The sequence below is a fragment of the Acanthochromis polyacanthus genome, chromosome 14 (assembly GCF_021347895.1).
Source record: "Acanthochromis polyacanthus isolate Apoly-LR-REF ecotype Palm Island chromosome 14, KAUST_Apoly_ChrSc, whole genome shotgun sequence".
NCBI classification, from domain to species: Eukaryota; Metazoa; Chordata; class Actinopteri; family Pomacentridae; genus Acanthochromis; species Acanthochromis polyacanthus.
Genome location: NC_067126.1, coordinates 6,252,455 through 6,269,567, shown reverse-complemented (window position 1 = coordinate 6,269,567; position 17,113 = coordinate 6,252,455). Strand labels below are relative to the sequence as shown.

The 17,113-nt window shown below is 38.3% G+C and overlaps 1 protein-coding gene across 3 annotated transcripts in view; it reads left to right on the top strand.

Annotated features, from left to right (window-relative positions):
- man1a2 (mannosidase, alpha, class 1A, member 2) overlaps nucleotides 1-9,979 on the top strand; it is a 207,278-nt gene extending 197,299 nt beyond the window's left edge. For all 3 annotated transcript variants that reach the window (XM_051959126.1, XM_051959128.1, XM_051959127.1), the window contains exons 13-14: nucleotides 1,417-1,532; nucleotides 5,526-9,979. In XM_051959126.1, coding sequence (XP_051815086.1) covers nucleotides 1,417-1,532; nucleotides 5,526-5,661 — 252 coding nt within the window. In that variant the 3' untranslated portion in view covers nucleotides 5,662-9,979. The remainder of the gene's footprint in view (nucleotides 1-1,416; nucleotides 1,533-5,525) is intronic.
- Nucleotides 9,980-17,113: the final 7,134 nt, after the last annotated feature.

Genomic DNA, 17,113 nt, shown 5'->3' with positions numbered 1-17,113 from the left:
CAGTTAAATTCTTTGTAAGTGAGCCAGGGACACCTTACAGTTTAAAAAAGATCTAGCTGTTTTATAGGAACTCTTTCCAAATGGAGTGCATGTTGTGGGTGATACTAGAATTTACTGTACATAAAGAAAGTTTAATTTATTTTCACCACAGGATATCGTGTTTTCATTCAGTTGTCTAAAAAGCACCGTATCGTGATTTCTTTGCTTCTTGGCCAACTTGTGTTTCTCCCCTTTGAAACCATTATAGTCTAACTTGTAGACAATTCAGCACAAGATGTTTAAAGTTCCCCTCCGGTCATCGATTAAACCCTTGAAAACTCATCTCTGTTAGACCATAAAACTACTCTACGCTTCACATGGGCGAGTTGTATTAGTGGAGTATTTCAACTATACATATTCGATTCAGAAAAAGACTAATTTTACGGAAAGTTGTAAGGACTGGTTCTTTTGGTTTGTTATGTAGAAAACCTCAGACATCTGAATTTGCCACATTGACTGCTTATTTGACTCATAAAATGTCTTCTAGCTCATAATTAGCACTAGATAAATGTTGTTAAGGTCAAAAAAGTTGTTTTTCACCTTTAAGGATTGATTAACTTGTATGTTTTTGTGAGTCACAGTACACAATTCTTCAAACCATTCGATGCTCCAGGTTCTGCTGTTTTCTGACTGGCCATCCTCCACATTTATCGGTTTTTGTTCCCGTTGACACGCTGACGTCAGATCTTTCATGCTCGCAGAATCGGCGATAAAACCCTCGAAAGTGAATAGATGAAGGGGATTTACGTCACCATCGGAGCCCACCTACGAGCATGTTTTTAAATTTGTCCTGAAAAGAGCCCACGTCTGCAAAGAAACGGCCAAAAAATGAGATGGAAACACGTCGGAGCATCTCGCGTCATTTTCCTGAACAATGAGAACCAAACTTTAGTTTCAGCAGCTACCTCACATGCAGCGTAGCAGGAGGCTAATGAGTGTGTAGCCTCATTACGAAACCGCTTTGTGTGGAGGAAGGACAAAAAAAAATGTGTATTTAGAGAATAAAATGTAAATGCAGGGAGGCAGTGTGGTAATCTTTTTTCCTCGTGTTTTGTACAGCCGCTGCTTCCCGTACGTCTCCCCAGGACTCGCTCTAATCTGTCACAAGCAAAGAAATTAATTATAGCATGCTTTTATAAGCTTATTAAAACTGCTCTCCTCCCTCCCCCACCTTCTCTCTTTGCCCTTTTCCATTCTCTTCTCCTGCGTTTGATCCGTCTTTCCTTCTCTTACCTTTTTCTGTTTTTATTTCCATCTGTTCCCGTCACACCATTTGCACGCTTTCTCCTCTGTCGCCCTTCATTTGTTTGTTTTCTCAACTCCTAACTTCCTCAATCTTCCACTACATCCATCTTTTCTTGTTTTTTCTCCCCCCAGGCCATCGATAAGTACTGCCGGGTGAGCGGAGGTTTCTCTGGGGTGAAGGACGTCTACTCGTCCAATCCAACCTATGACGACGTGCAGCAGAGCTTCTTCCTGGCCGAGACACTCAAGTAAGTCATCCCTAATGTGTTGATTAATTGGCGCGATCTGAAAATCATCTGTAATTAATTAATCACTTTGTGATTAATGTAGTGATTTAGTGGGTGGTGGGACTGCTGATTGAAGGGACTCGTCAGAGATAAAGTGATTACAATAAGCACTTGTTCACACTTTGCACCTTTTCGGTTAAAAAGAAAAAGCATAAAATGTCTTTGCAAAAGTAAAAGTTGAGCATGTATGCTGATGTAGATTATAACTAGAGCCTGGCTGATACTGGATTTTGGAGCCAATACTTTACTTACTGTAAAGACAAAACTTGAGTCCGCACCACTGTCTGCTCTGCTACATGTGCTGTCAATACCAAGCTTAAGGGAAGAGGAAATACTGGTATCAATATTTCATGTAATATTCTTTATATGCATGTTGGATTTATGGTTAAAAAGCATCATTGTTTTTTGACTAGTTTTTTTCAGCAATTTTCTCTAAACACACAGCTTGACTCCGCACCACTGTCTGCTCTCCTACATGTGCTGTTGATACCAAGTTTAAGGAAGTAAGAAATACTTCCTTAAACTTATATTAAACTTTATATATGTTAGATTTATATTAAAAAGTCATCGTTTCTTATCGTTTTAGCAGTATATTTTTCAAATTAATTAACAACTTACTATCAAGACAAAGCTTGACTCCACGCCACTATCTGCTCTGCTACATGTGCTGTCAGTACCAAGTTTAAGGGAATTGGAAATGTTGGTATCGATGTTTTGGCTAATATTCTTTAAATATATGTTAGTTTTATTTTGAAAAGCACTTTGTTCATCAGCTTTCCAGCAGTGTATTTTGCAAGCTAGTTGGCAACTTTCGATAAAAGCAAAGCTTGGCTCCGCACCACTGTTAGCTCTGCTGCATGTGCTGTCGATGCCAAGTTATTCTATACCATAAATACTGGTATGGACTTTTTCGCTAATCTTATTTTATATATGTTAGATATATGTTTAAAAATAATCTTTGTTTACTACCTTTCTAGCAATATATTTTGCAAACTTGCCTGCAACTTACAATAACGACACAGTTTGACTCTGCACCACTGTCTGCTCTGCTACATGTGCTGCAGACAGTACTGTATAGACGCAAATAGAGTGTGATTATACTGTTCATGGATTGAAAGATGGGTAGATCAAATATGTTACAATTATGGAAAAATAAGGAAACTAATGTGCAAAATTACATGCAAATCTTTAGTATTATGCTCAGTAATAAAAGATAAACCACTGCCGATAAATCTGTGTCAGGACAATCAATATATCGATCAAGCTGTAGTCATAAAGCGGCAGTAAATATGAGTTATAATACCCAAAATCTGTGGTCTGTGGGAATCCCTTAGAGTTAGCCCCAGCAAAGTATTTCCTTTCCTTGGTGCTCTGAAGATATTAATGTGTTCTTGGCATGTTGTTCAGAAAGTAATAACAGGTTAACGCGCTGCCATCTGTTGTTATTTCCTTCTATTAGAGCCCCTTTGCTCTCAGCACAGTGGGCCGGCATCAGGCTTTGTTTGCAGCTACGCAATGTTCCAAAGTCTGATTAATGCGAAGGGCAGCTCTGGCCTCTGTGGAACATCGTCATCACTGATGGATGAAGGAAGAGGAGGCTGTGACCCAGAAGGGGAAGTGAAGAACACTAAAGTAGCTCTCTGGCTCCCTCTGCTGGCAGCTCTGTGAACTGCAGCTCCTGTTATTAGACTGTACATGTGTAATTCAGTGTCAGTCGCAGCCTGACAGGTCAATCATAAAACAGGTTTTATCGGCTGCCCTGTCACCTCCGGTATTAGCATGAAGCTACTTATCAGCCCTCCGTTTTTGACTTTAATGTGTCGGAAATTAACTTCCACAAAGCATCAAATGCCAGTAGAATTTGTCTTTGGTGTTGGAGTCGTTAAAGGTCAGCCGCCACGCTGGCTGCTAGCTCTGAGGCGATGACATTTCAGAGCCTAGGCGTTCTGCAGCCTTTGGTGTCTGTCTGGTCTCAGCCTCCGTCCCTGCTGGCTGCCAGCCAGTCGCCTCCAAGCAACGCAGCAGAACAGGCTTCTGATTGGCTGCCAGTCACACAGACGCAGCGTTCCGACTTATATCACAAAGTTAAAGAGCTGCAAACCCAATGAGCAACTTTTAAAATCTGACGTTTGTACACTGAAAATCAAACAGGTACACGTCAGGTTTTATACAAATCATTTTGACACGGGAAAAATTATAGAGTAAACTTACAGCTCAGTGCAGAGTGAATGAAATATGAACCATTCTTCAATGAAAACATGAATGATCAGAGCAAATACAATAATGTGACAATAAATAACTTTGTCTGATCATTAACCCTACCTGTAAGAAAAGTTTTTCCGTTATCAAACATGTTTTCTACAAAAAAAACAGCAATATTTCACACATTTTGCCAGGGGATGTAAACTCGTGAACACAACTGTATATATATACTCATATGTGTATGAATGAAAACAGGGTTTTTACTGTACGAAGTAATAAGCAGTTGCAGAAATCATGAAAATACCCATGAGTCATGTCTGGCTGTTGCAGAATTGATTTCTGGTGAGTTTTATCTGTCCACAGAAGAAATAAAAGTGACAGAAAACTAACACTTAGCTGATCTCCATCATGTATTTAAGTAAGAAAAGAACAAGACATTAACTGATATTAGAACAAAAAGCCACTGTCATCAAAAAGAACAATAAAAAGCATCTTGGGCCTTTTTTCTAGATTAAAAAAAAGCTTCTTTATGAATAAAACGACTAAAAACCTCCATCAGGTTCGGTTTTTGTGATGAGATGCAAATGACATCCAGAGCGCACCACAAATAACAAAGCCACCTGGCCCTGGTTACCATAGCAACAGCCTAACATGGCACACAGTGTGCAGGTAACCGAGGACTCCCACATCCGTGAACTGTACGTCTGACCAGAAAACACAGTCGCCTCCTGAAGCAAACTGTTCGTACGTCGGGCTCAACAGAAGCCTAGTTCTTGTTTATCACTTCTGGAAGTTTTATAGTGAAAAGTTTCAACAAATTTTCAATTTTCCTGCACTGTGACTAAACAAAAAACGATTTAAACATCTGAATCCTGAGCAGAATTTGGGTATTTTTGCTCACTTTTTCAGTCCAGTTTAAAGTCCTGTATCTCTATAGAAGCAGAACAATCGTAACTACCAACAGAAAACACTCAGAAATGTCAGTATATCATTTAAAAAAAGTTGAATTTATTTCATTGTTTATTTTACAAAAATGCTAAAAACCTGGACTCAACATGTCCACAGGTAAGCCTGGAAAAAATAGTCTTCACATGTTATAGATACTTAACTATTTACATTTTTAATTTGTGTCTGTGCTTGTGTCCCCTCTGCTCTGTGTTTACACTGCCTGCAGTTCAACCGAATCATCCATGACTTTCTGTTGGCAGCTGAGTCTGAGTTTTGCAGAATTTACTGTGGTGCAAGTGGCTCGTGTTTTTACAGATCTTTAAATGACTTTTCTGTTACTCCAAGGAGCACAGATTTTTTAGTTTTTTGCAGAATCTGTTCAAATGTGAGCAAATGTTTTAAAGGGAGATTTGTGGAATGAGGTGATTTTGATGAAATTTCACAACTTTAAGCTCTGATTTGGTTCCTTTCCTCAATGGAACTCTCACGAATATGTTAAAGGACTGTCGGAAAGTTGATAAACCGATGATGTTTTAAAGCTTCTTGTTGTTAGAAATGGTGCAATTGTGATTATTTATTAAAGACAACGTGATTTTTAAACCTGCTGGTGGCTTTTGGGGTTTAGAGGTTTAAGTTCCTGAATCTGAACCAGGAAATAAAAGAGTTTGCTCCAGTTTATGACGTCAAAAGACACATTTTCAACGTTTGGATCTACAGACTTTCTTTCACAAGCTTACTCACGTCTTTCTTCTTCCTCACCCTCCCCTTCATCCTCCCACCTCCCTCCCACACCGCCTCCCCCAGGTATCTCTACCTGTTGTTCTCCAGCGACGACCTGATGCCGTTGGAGAGTTGGGTGTTCAACACGGAGGCCCACGCTCTGCCGGTGCTCCACCTCGGCAACATCACCCTGCCGGGCAGCGAGCCGGCTCAGCGGTAGACGGACCGGACCGTCCCCACCACAGCACCAGGGGGCGCCACCCGCCTGCCCATATGAAGATTAAACAAAACAAACGCACCCACCGACACCGGACAAACTTCCATCCAGACTCTCCACTGCTTCTGAACTGCAGCTCAGATCCCTGCAGAGCGAGAGGCCCACTCTCTTCTTTCCGTTTTACTTCCTGACTCTTCTCTGCTGAAACCAGAAGGACCGACGGTGGGTGTGCCGCCTCACGTTTGGCTCCAATCCACTCTTTTTCTCCGACGGACGGACGGAGCTCCAAACCAGAGGCTCGATTAGTTTCTTCTGTTATTTTTAGTGTTCATTTGACCAAACTTTGCTCCCTAACAGAGTCGTGATGGGATTTGGTGAAGGATTATTTCGTTTGACACCACAGTTTGACACTGTGCTGATGGATTTATTTTTTCTTTTCCAGGCAGACAGACAGACGTGAGGACTTTACAGGGTCTGTTGATGAGATGTGGGTTTTTTTTTTTTGTGGTTTTTGTTTTGGACAGATGGGGACACAGGGTTGAATCAAAGCCCTTCGCTTCTTCTTCTTCTTCTCCCCGACCTGAGCCCAGTTTAATCTCCACCAGACGAACTTTCTCCTGGAACTTTTAGCGGATCGTTGTCGTTGTGAGGGACGGGAACGGACCTCACCTCCTCTGATCCTCAGTTTTCAGACCATCGTGAGTGGATGGGTAAAGACTCCAGCAGGCCTCCTCATCAGCCCTTCTGCTGCTACTTGACTGGATGCTGCTTTTTTACTTCATCGTTTCCTCTCTCAGATCTCCTGTCCTCTCGTTTCCCCTTCGCCTTTATTTTTTTTTCTCCATGAGTCCAATTGTTTTCAGGTTTTGAGACAACAAGGCGACCGTGCTTCTGTGACAGTCTGTGTTTGTGTGGCGGTTGAGAAGAAACAACCCCCTGCTGTAAATCATTTTGTTTGTGCACTTTGTATGGAAAAGACTATGAAGACGAGGACAGTCGAGGTGTAGCACTGAATAAACGAAGGCCTTCTCGTGTCTCACTGCTGAGCTCCGTTAACCCGCCACACATCATCAGGTGCCACTTTACTTTTGCATTAACTCATCATTTTCACTTTTTTTCTACTTCTGCCGTTAATTTTTCAAGCTTCTGTCATCTATTTTACCCTCTGCTTCCATAAAAAGTCCAAAAACCTGGAGGCCTTCAGTCTCACGGTTCCTACAAGACTCTAAAATAATGTAAAAGTTTTGTTTATCACTTAGAAATGAACTTATCGTTGGAATCCACTCCCTGAAAGTCCATTTACCTGTTGAATTTACTGCAGATTTCCAAGCAGCTACTGTCCAGACTGAAGCTTCAAAATACTGATTTTAAATTCACCAAACTGAGATCTGGGAGCAACAAATTAAAGCTTATTTAGCCTGTTTTTACACATTTCCGATGCAAATCCTCTGCTGAGGCTTTAGAAATGATAAAAAGTCCGAATAATCACATCGCTCTGTGTCCTGGAACATATCAAGAGTTTGTTGTTTCTCGTTCTTCTTGGTCAGTTTGGCTCGAGAGTTTAAACGTTTGATTTGCTTCAACGGATTAATCGAAAAGTCCCAAAATATGGCAGCAGGAAAACGACAACAAATCAAAATCATCCATAAAATATCATATAAATATGGAAACATAATGAAAGTTATGGACCAAGGACCAGATTTTGTTCCCAGATTTGTTCTCACATGAAGCTAAAAGCAGCAACAGTCAGTCTTAGATGGTATAAAGATGCTAGGAGTCTAATTTTAATAATTCAGCGTCAACTTTAATGTTGTTTCTCAGCTGAATGAACCATATCAGAGGCAGGCTGTGATGTTTAATGAAGGAAAATCATCTTTGAGTGTCCCGATGTTATAAAATAACATCTAAAAAATGGTTTTTAAATCGTGTTTTTTTTTTTTTTTACAAATTCAGTCATATTTTGCTATTTCTTTAAAACTGTTGTCCGTTATTCATATGAATCAAATGCTTTTCAGTTTATTTCTTATTTCCAGTCAGTCGAATAGACCTTATTCGGGACTCAGCCAAGATTTTTAGCCAGCAATCTAAATAATGGGCTGAGAGAGACTTCTATATATTTTCTAAGACATTCATTTTGTGTCCAAATTCTGCATATCAACAGGCTGGTTTAGGTAGAAGAAACCAGAAGAGTTTGACGCAAAATGATTTTAATCGAGGTGAGAAAGTTGAACAGTTGTTTTTAATATGCGACTGTTAGTTTCTGACTTCTTGTCGAGCCTTTTTGTCGAATGTTTTGCTGTTTCACCGCTTTGTGTTTGTGATGCGTCACCGTGACGTAAATTCCCTTTTCTTATTTTCTTGTTTGCTCAAACATAAAGGTCGACGCTATGGTGTGAAAACGAAACTGACAAAAGGCTCCAAGGATGAAAAAAAAAGACTTTGACGTTTTGTTTACTGCCACGTGAATCAAAACTTCTTTCAAAAATTGTTATATTCTAAAATTCTGCTTCTTTTACTCCCACTTTTGACCAAAACTGAGTGAACTAACCAGCTGATTTAACATTTGTAGCCAAGTTTGACCATCTGGAGCTAAACGTACACAGATATGACTAACAACACATTTTCTGACCGTAATTTCACTGTGACTAATTAGAATTTCACAGAAATAAAACAACGCACTGACCAGTTAGAATGACAGGTATCTGTAATCTGGTTTTGTCTGGTTGAAGTAGTAGTTCCAGATATCTTGTGTCTTTGCGGAGCTCTTGATTATCGATCCAACAAAGCATTTCAAAATTAAACATCTACCATGTTGGACAACGCCTTTAAATAGGAAAAGCTCATCAGCGAAAAGTTTGTGGAATCTGAGACTTTAACAAATTTTACACATTTTTGTCCATTTTTTTCATTCCCAGACACACTTGTTGACCATTGACAAAGTCTGGGTGTTGGGTTTTTAGCCTGGTTGCAATTTCAACCGTCCTTCAACTTTCACTTGTTGTAGCTTCTTACAGAACTCCAGACATTGGCGACGCCATTTTGCTGAGTCAAAGCCATGAAAATTTCTGTAATAGTCTGTTTGGATGTGTCGAAATTCCAGTTTAAGGTATCTACAAGATCTCTCTGACTAGTTTTAATGTATCGCAAAAGGATAAAGATCGAACGCATTTTTCACAAACTCAAGTGAATTTCTTTTCAGCTACGTCTGATAAAATTTTGAGAGTGATAAACAATTTAAAAGGTGAATTCTTTAAATAGTAACATTAATTCCGAACATGCTGTTAAACCTGAAATGCTGGATTGCGTCTTTTGATATCTTGAATGGAGTTTTACTGAAGATATCTTGAACAGACTTTGAAGATATCTTGAATGAACTTTATTGAAGATATCTTCAATTGAATTTTATTGATAATACCCTGAATGGACTTTAATTGAAGATATCTTGAATGGACTTAAAGGCAAGATACCTTGACTTTAATTGGGGATATCTTAAACTGAAATTACGACTAGTCAGACTTTAATCATAGAAATCTTGTTCATCCTCAAAGAATGATGATGTGGACATAGAAAAATGTTCTTTTTGACTAGGAAGAACTAAATTACGGATATCTGCGATACATATCCAATCTGGTTATTAAATGCTCAAGATTTTACCTGATGAACATCAATTAGAGCAGGAATGGAAACAAACAATTGGTGGTAGTTGATGCAACATTGTTAAACCATAGTTGACAGATAAATATAAAGAGGTTTTAAGTTTATATTTAAGCATCTTGTTGGGAAGTCTTGAAATTAGCAGTTGCAGAGAATTGATAAATGTCTTAAATTTTGACTCCGTGGCAATTTGTTAGTTGTTTTTTTTTTTTTTTATATATAGCTCCGACCAAGAGTCGGGTCAAGTTCAAGTTAAGTCAGCCCAAACTGTGATTATTGATGCTCAGTTTTTTTATTTAAGTTTCAAGGAACCTCTAAATTTTCTTCCTGGTGACTCCTTTGAAGATGTTTTTATTTCCTCCATCATCCATCCACAATCTTCTCTCCTGAAGTCATTATTTCATTACTAACGGTCCATCCATGCAGTACCGTCCCGGCTTGGCCCCTCCCCCCACTCTCTGACGTCACTCTGACATCATCACCACCTCTCTATAAGGAGGCGAAACCTGGGCGGCCGTCGAGTCGCTGGGAGTGATTTTGAAAACTGAGTGTTCTGTATTTGTATTTTTACTGAACTAAAAAAAAATTTAAAAAAAATAAAGTTAAACTATCTGTAAATATGTTTAAAACTGAGACACAAATTCAATAAAGATGTTATGAAAAGTGATCCGAAACCGAGAGCATATTCTTTGTTCGAATCTCAACATGGATGTGGTTTGTTTTTATACCTCAGAGTTTAAGGAGTCAGATGTTTATTTGCATTTACTATAAATGTTTCATATATTGCAGCTTTCTTTTGATTTTTTTCTATTTATTGTGACTCCCTTTTGTCCCTAAAAGTGGCCACATTCTCCATTATGCACAACTTTAAGTATTATTATAATAGAAACGGGTCATTTACATACTAATTTATCCTTTGTGTCGTTCTAATGCAGGTGAAAATTAGCTCTAGAGACCAAAACTGTTTTCATTCCGGGCTATAAACATGTTTATTTCTGCTGTAAACGTAGATATTTTAACATGGAGGTTTCTGGGGATTGTGAATCAGCCTCTAGTGGTCACTTGAGGAACTGCAGTTTTTTGCCACTTTCGTGAAATACCAGCAATACTCAAACTATTCGATTTGATTCCAGCTGTACTTGAAGGTAAATTCATAGATGATGAACTTGGTATCAACTTGTTAGCATGCAAACATTAGCATTTAGCTCAAATCACTTCTGAACCAAAGTAGAACCCCACAGAGCCGATAGTATGGGAGCAGAATGTGAATTTGGCATCACTGATTGGCCATCAGCAGTATTTCATTTCGGTCTAATGAGGTGAATTTGCTCAGGAAGACTTCTTACTTTACTTGCAAATTGACCTGATTGAATAAAAACCAGTCACTGAGGTCCAGATTCCAACAATAAACCTCCATTAAACCACTGATCTGTACGTGGGGAATATCTGAGTATCTCCAGATCAGTTTAAACTTCATTCAGATGTGTTTGACAGAATAAATGTGTTCTGGTTTCTCTGTATGATGCTGCCAGGAAGCTAAAGACCAGTTTGGACTAACAGCTCTCTTACTAATAAGCACCTTTTCTCTGTGGCAGGTTTTCGTTATTTACGGACCATTTTTCTTCAAGCTAATGACTTTTTAATGCTCTCTTCATGGTCGTCACAATTCTCTGGCTTCCCCTCAACACAGCGAACGCAAGAAGTAATTTACTGTTATTTTGTTCTCACTGTACTTCAGCTGAGGGTTTATTTAGCAAGTGGTTGCTGTTTAATACAAGCAATTAGTTAATATCGGCCTCATGCATCGGTTTAAACACACTCAGTGCTGCTGAGCTGAGAGTCATTTTCCAGATGAAATATGTCGTAAATCAACCAGAATGAGGTCAGCACTTCACAATAAAGTGTTGCGCTTTCCTTTCTTTTCCCTTTTGTTGTTAGAAGCTTTACTACATAATTTGAAAGTAACCAGCTGTGAGAGAATGGAGGCCAAAAATGAAAAACAGATCATGCTTTTTGTTGTTTCTGCTGTAACTTTTTATTGAAGTGAAGTAAAGTTTTGTCAGATGTCCTTGTTATGTTGGGGGGACTCGGCTACAGAAATGTGATAAATTAAAGGAAAAACCACCAAAAAGAGTCAATTTAAGTAAAAAAGAAATGGCAAATAAATGATTTAGCCATGCAGAGTGAAAGAACTGTCGTATACATTTTGAAAAACCAACCACTGGGCAAATGAGTATGTTTCTATTTGGGGATTTACAGCCGTCACTGGGTTCATATTGGTGGTTTGAATGAAATCTCTCCATATCTGTTGTACTGATCGTCATACAATTTGGTAAAACCATTTCTGTCTACCTCAATATTTTGTAACTGCTGCTGGTAAATGATAGACCCCAGTAGGTAAGAACCCAGTGCTGCTTTTCAAATGAACATAAACCAGCGCTGCTGTCTCATTAGGCTCAATAGAGGCCAAGAAACTATAAAAATGACCTGAAACTCATCCAGAATTACTCCATTGTGTCCAGAATCACCCCAAAACGTTCTGAATTACTCAAGATTAGTCCAAAATAACTTTGAATTTCACCAAAATGACTTCAAATTTGACCAAAATGGAGCAAGATTTTTTTCTAAATGACTTGAAGCTCATCCAGAATGACTCCAAATTGTTCCAAAATCAACCCCAAAACTTTTCAAAGGGACTGAAGTTTAGTCCAAAATAGCACAAGATTTGACCAAAATGACTAAAGATTAGTCAATATAACTCCAAATTTGTCCAAAATGACTCAAGATATGTCCAAATTAGTTTGAAACGTGTCCAAAATAACTCCAAATATGAAGAAATGATGCAATATTTGACCAAAATGACTCAAGATTTGTCCAAAACAACCCAAAACTTTCCAAAAGCACTCATGGTGTCTCCAAAATAGCTCCAAATTTGATCAAAATGACTTAAGATTAGTCTGAAATGACTTGATACTCATCCAAAATTTCTCAAGTTCTTTTGAAAATCACCTCAAAACTTCCCAAAAAGTCTCAAGATTTGGTCAAAATAATTCTAAGGTCATCCAAAATGACTTGAAACTCACCCAGAATTAAGAAAAAAACAGCATAAAGAATCAGTTTAAATAAGAAATGGCAAATAAGTGATTTTAGCGATGTAAAGTGATCCAGGCTGAAACAACTGTGGTCTGAATTTTGAAAAACTAATCATTGTGCAAATCAATATGTTTCTGTTTGGGGATTTACAGCCGTCACTGGGTTCATTTTGGTGGTTTTGAATGAAATGTCTCCATATCTGCTGATCGCTATAAGATTTGATAAAACCATTTCTGTCCTCCTCAGGATCACCTGTGTTGATAACTAAACACCTGCTTCACTGATGATCAGCATCAACTTCCAGTTTGGTGCTAACAGTTAAGCTAACATGCCACTTAACCACTGCTATTAGCTTTTAGCCTAACGCTCTCAGAGCTGTTTTAGTGGAAGTAGGCTCTTTATTATTCACCTGCTTTCATGTTTCTATTTAAAGCTCATGATTGGATGTTTCAAAAATGAAATTAAATTGATGGTGGAATGAGAAAACGAAAAATCAAGAAGCTTCAGAGGAACAGTTTAAATTGAGCGATTTAATTGGAAACAGAAAGGAACACGGTGCTGATGTTTCTTTTTGCTTCTGTCTCATTGTTTCCTCTTTTTCTTTCTTTTTTTGAGGTAGTGTGACTGTCTGATGATGCAGAATTAATATTAAATTACCAGTTAGCATAAACTACCAACAGACGGTAAAAGTCTAATCTGGTTTGTAACAAGAAATTCAGCCATAAACTTCAGATATTTTATTTACATCATGGGGGTTGTAATAAAAGCAAAAGATAACTAGAAACCAAGTTTATTTAAAGTCTTTACCTTAAAATTTAGTCACTGCCATACTTGTTTGTGATTAAAAAAAACTACCATTATAAGCTGAAATAAATGTTTTTTTATTAATGTTTTCTTATTATCTTGCGTCAAAACCAAACATCCCCGTTGGGTTTTATTGCCTCTGTGTTTGTTTTCCTGCTGAACCTGCAGCGTCTGATTCAGGTGAATGAATTCATTCCTGTTTTATTCTCTGAATTTCCTCTGTCATGAATGTTCGTCCTGACGTGTCGTCGTGTCGCTGTTTGTCCTGAAAACGTCGCTTCATATTCACCAGAAACATGAGCTGCATGTTTCTCTGGGGATTTTTTTTCACCAAACCAAAGTGACGTCTGTTTGTGGTTTTACCCAGAAAACCTCCAAACACCTGTAGTCACATCTGACATGAAGCATCTTTTGTTTTCTCCAGCTGTGAGTCTAGAGTTTTAGAGACTCCTGGAGCTGATGTTTTGGTTAGTGTTGGTGCTGAACTGTTGTTCCTGTTCAGTAAACTAGAACCAGGCGCTTTCTTCTCACAAACCTGAACACAGAATTATCTTTTGGCACCAATTACAAGTAAAATAATACAACAATACAAAAAGTATTTAGATTTCAAACTGTTTGTGACCTGTTTGGGTTGAATTCTGCTGTTTGTCTGAACTTGACTTCAACATTTCAAAACCCTTCTGTTTTCTTACTGTATCATGGGGTTGAGATCTTGTCTGCTGGTGTTCTTGTGGCCTAAATAGTTGATTTGTTGGGTAAGATTAGATTCTTCAGTAAAGTTCACATATTTCTGAGTTCACACCAGACCTGCTGGTATATATATTTATCCTGGGCTCCTTCCAGTTCCCTGTTTCACACTTTGAACTCAAACCAGTGGAAATTACACCGTGGGACAGAAGGCAAGGATGCTTTCTTTCCGATACGTGTTCACAAATCTTTCCTGGCCCGTTTTAGTGTTTGTGTGAAAGCAGACAGGTGTTTCCTGAAGAAGTGGAAAGCTGTGACCTCTGTCCAGACCTGATAAGGGTCATGTATTTGTCACATCGTGTCCAACTGGGCAGAATATCGACAAGTGCTGTGTGAGAGGATTTCTACATAGTTTGAAACCTCCAAGCCCAAAATTATTGGTACCAAAGTTTGGTTTATAGTGATGTTTAGTTTGACCAACCAGTCACTCAAACTCTCTTTAAAATTACTCAAGATTGTCCAAAAACACTTTAAACTTGTCAAAAATTACTTAAAATTTGCCTGATATGACCCAAGAAATGTCCAAAAAGACTCAAACTTGTCCAAAATAATTCAGATGAATCAAAAATTGTCCGAAATGAGTTGAAACTCATAAAAAAATACTCAGAATTTGCCCAGAATGACCCCAAAATTATCCAAAAAGATCCAGCCTTCTAAAATACTTCTCAAAGAACTCAAATGTTTGTCCAACATTAATAAAGAATTGTCCAAAATGACTAAAGTTGTAAGCTAGCAGGATTAGTTTCTGTTGTTTATTAAGCAGACAACCCATAAAGTCAGCCATTACTGCTTATTTTGCTCTTTAAATATCTTCTAAAACACCATGTGGACATTTTAACTAAGTAAAAAAAAATGTGATTTTTACTGAAGGGTGTCTGATTGACTTCTTAGGAATAGAAGAATTGTGTTGAACTGATGACATTTCTTTTACATTTACTTGATGGTAGGTTTGGTGTTCTTGGGCTTATAAAAAAGACCCAACACAATCTGAAAGCAGTCCTACATATTTTTTTAAGCCAGGACCAAAATCAACCAGTCCTAAACCAACACTGAAACCACTTTTAGAAACGGTCTGAAACCAGGCAAAAACCAGTACAAAATCTGGACCAAAACCAAACCTAAACTACTCCTAAAAAAAATTTCTAGACCAACCCATGACATTCTGAAACCGGTCCTCATTAAGGACCAGATCCAGAGTAAAATAAATCCTAAACCAATTTTAAATCACATCCAAAACCAGGAGAACCAAGACTGAAACCACACACAAACCAGTCCCAAGAAAGTTCAGAACCAGTCCAACATACAGTCTGAAACCAGTCCAGAAGCACTTCTACAAAGCCCCAGAGCATGATACAGCCACCTCCATGCTGGATGGTAGGTAGGTTTGGTGTTCTTGGGGTTAAAGGCCTCACCTTCAGGTTTTCTTCCATCGACCACAGAACTTTCCTACAGAAGGCCTTTTCTTTGTCCATGTGATCAGCAGCAGACTTGAGTGGAGCTTTAAGGTTCTGCTTCTAGAAGTAGAATGTAGTTGGGAATAACACAGCAGCTGTTACTCTTCACTTGTAATAGCACCGTCCTGTCTTGTCCTGTCCAGCCTTTGTTTTCCCTGCACATCACTGAGGTGTAGCACTGCCCTCCCTGGCTCATAATGGGGAATTGTAATAAAGAATGTCAGCTTAGTTTTCAGGGAGGGCTGGTGATGGTCACACACATGCACTAAATATTAAAATATGTGGCTGCAAGACTAAAATATGCATCTATCTCATAAAATGTTGACACCTCTTTTGTGGAGTTAAACAATGAGAATAAATGCAGACAAATTAGAAAAAAAATACTCCAAGTGACTTTCTTGAATTATTCAAATCCGTTGGTTTTTCTTATCTTTGTTGAGCTCCTCAGACTTTCCCACTGTAGTTTGAGTCTAATGAGTGGATCTAACAGGTTCTACTTAAATCAGTTCAAAATCATCTGCTGTCATTTGTAATCACTCACAAGAAGCTAAGAGGCCATGAAACTAAGAAAATTTCACCAAAACTGATAAGTTGCTGCATGTGTTTTTGACCCATCAGATTTTTGTTTTATATCCAGAAGACCTTTAAATAATCTGTAAAGCAACCAAAGTTCATGATTGTTTTTTTGTGACAAAGATTTGTGTGTTTCAATGATTCCATCCAAGAAAATTTAGAGTTATACTGTAGGAGTCACTGGAGACTCAAGACTGACATGATATACATGATCTTTATTAGGGGATGGAAACTTTGGTTCACGGCTGTCTCTTTTGTGTTCATCTCATTCAGATTGATTCACTCTGACATGATCGTTTTTCATCCATGAGTTTCTTCCTATTGTGTTCAGGAAAACACAATAGCTAACATTCACGGACCACAACAACAACAACAAAAGAACAGCAACAACATTTAGCAGGAACATCCCAACCACAACAGTCAGTCATCCAGATGAAACCACAACATTTCCATCAGTCAGAAAACTTCTGTTCCTACCAGCATGTTAGACTTCAGCAAATCCTCATCAGTTGTTTCCTCCTTGATTGTTACCAAATGTGTTACCCCAAAATCACATCAAATCCTTCCAAAATGGCTCAAGACTAGTACAAAATAGCTCCAAATTTGTCCAAAATGAGTCAAGATTTGTCCAAAGAGACTAAAGATTTGCCCAAAATAACTCCAAATTTGTCCAAGATGACTCAAGATTTGTTCAAAATGACTCAGGATTGGTCAAAATGACTCAAAATTTGTACAGAATCACTCAAGATTTGTTCAAAATAGCTCAAGATTTTTCCAAAATTGCTCCAAATTTGTCCAAATGACTCAAAATTTGTCCAAAATGACTTGAGTTAACACAAAGGGATAGACGCACAACATTTAGAGCTAACAGGGTTTCTGTTTGCTCTGATCCGTCTTTATTTCTTTACTTTCAAAACACATTTGCTTTGTGAACAACGAGGTTTTAGACATTTTAGCTGCTCTGTTTCTACAACTACAGTGAACCTCCTCAGTGTCTTCAGACAGAAAGAAGACTGACATCAGTTCTAATCCTGGATTAGCTGGACTGTTTACGTGAAGCGGCACAGCAAGAGACCAACAATCAGTAGCTCTGGAGAAATCTGGATCAAATCAGGACGTTTTTATTTGTG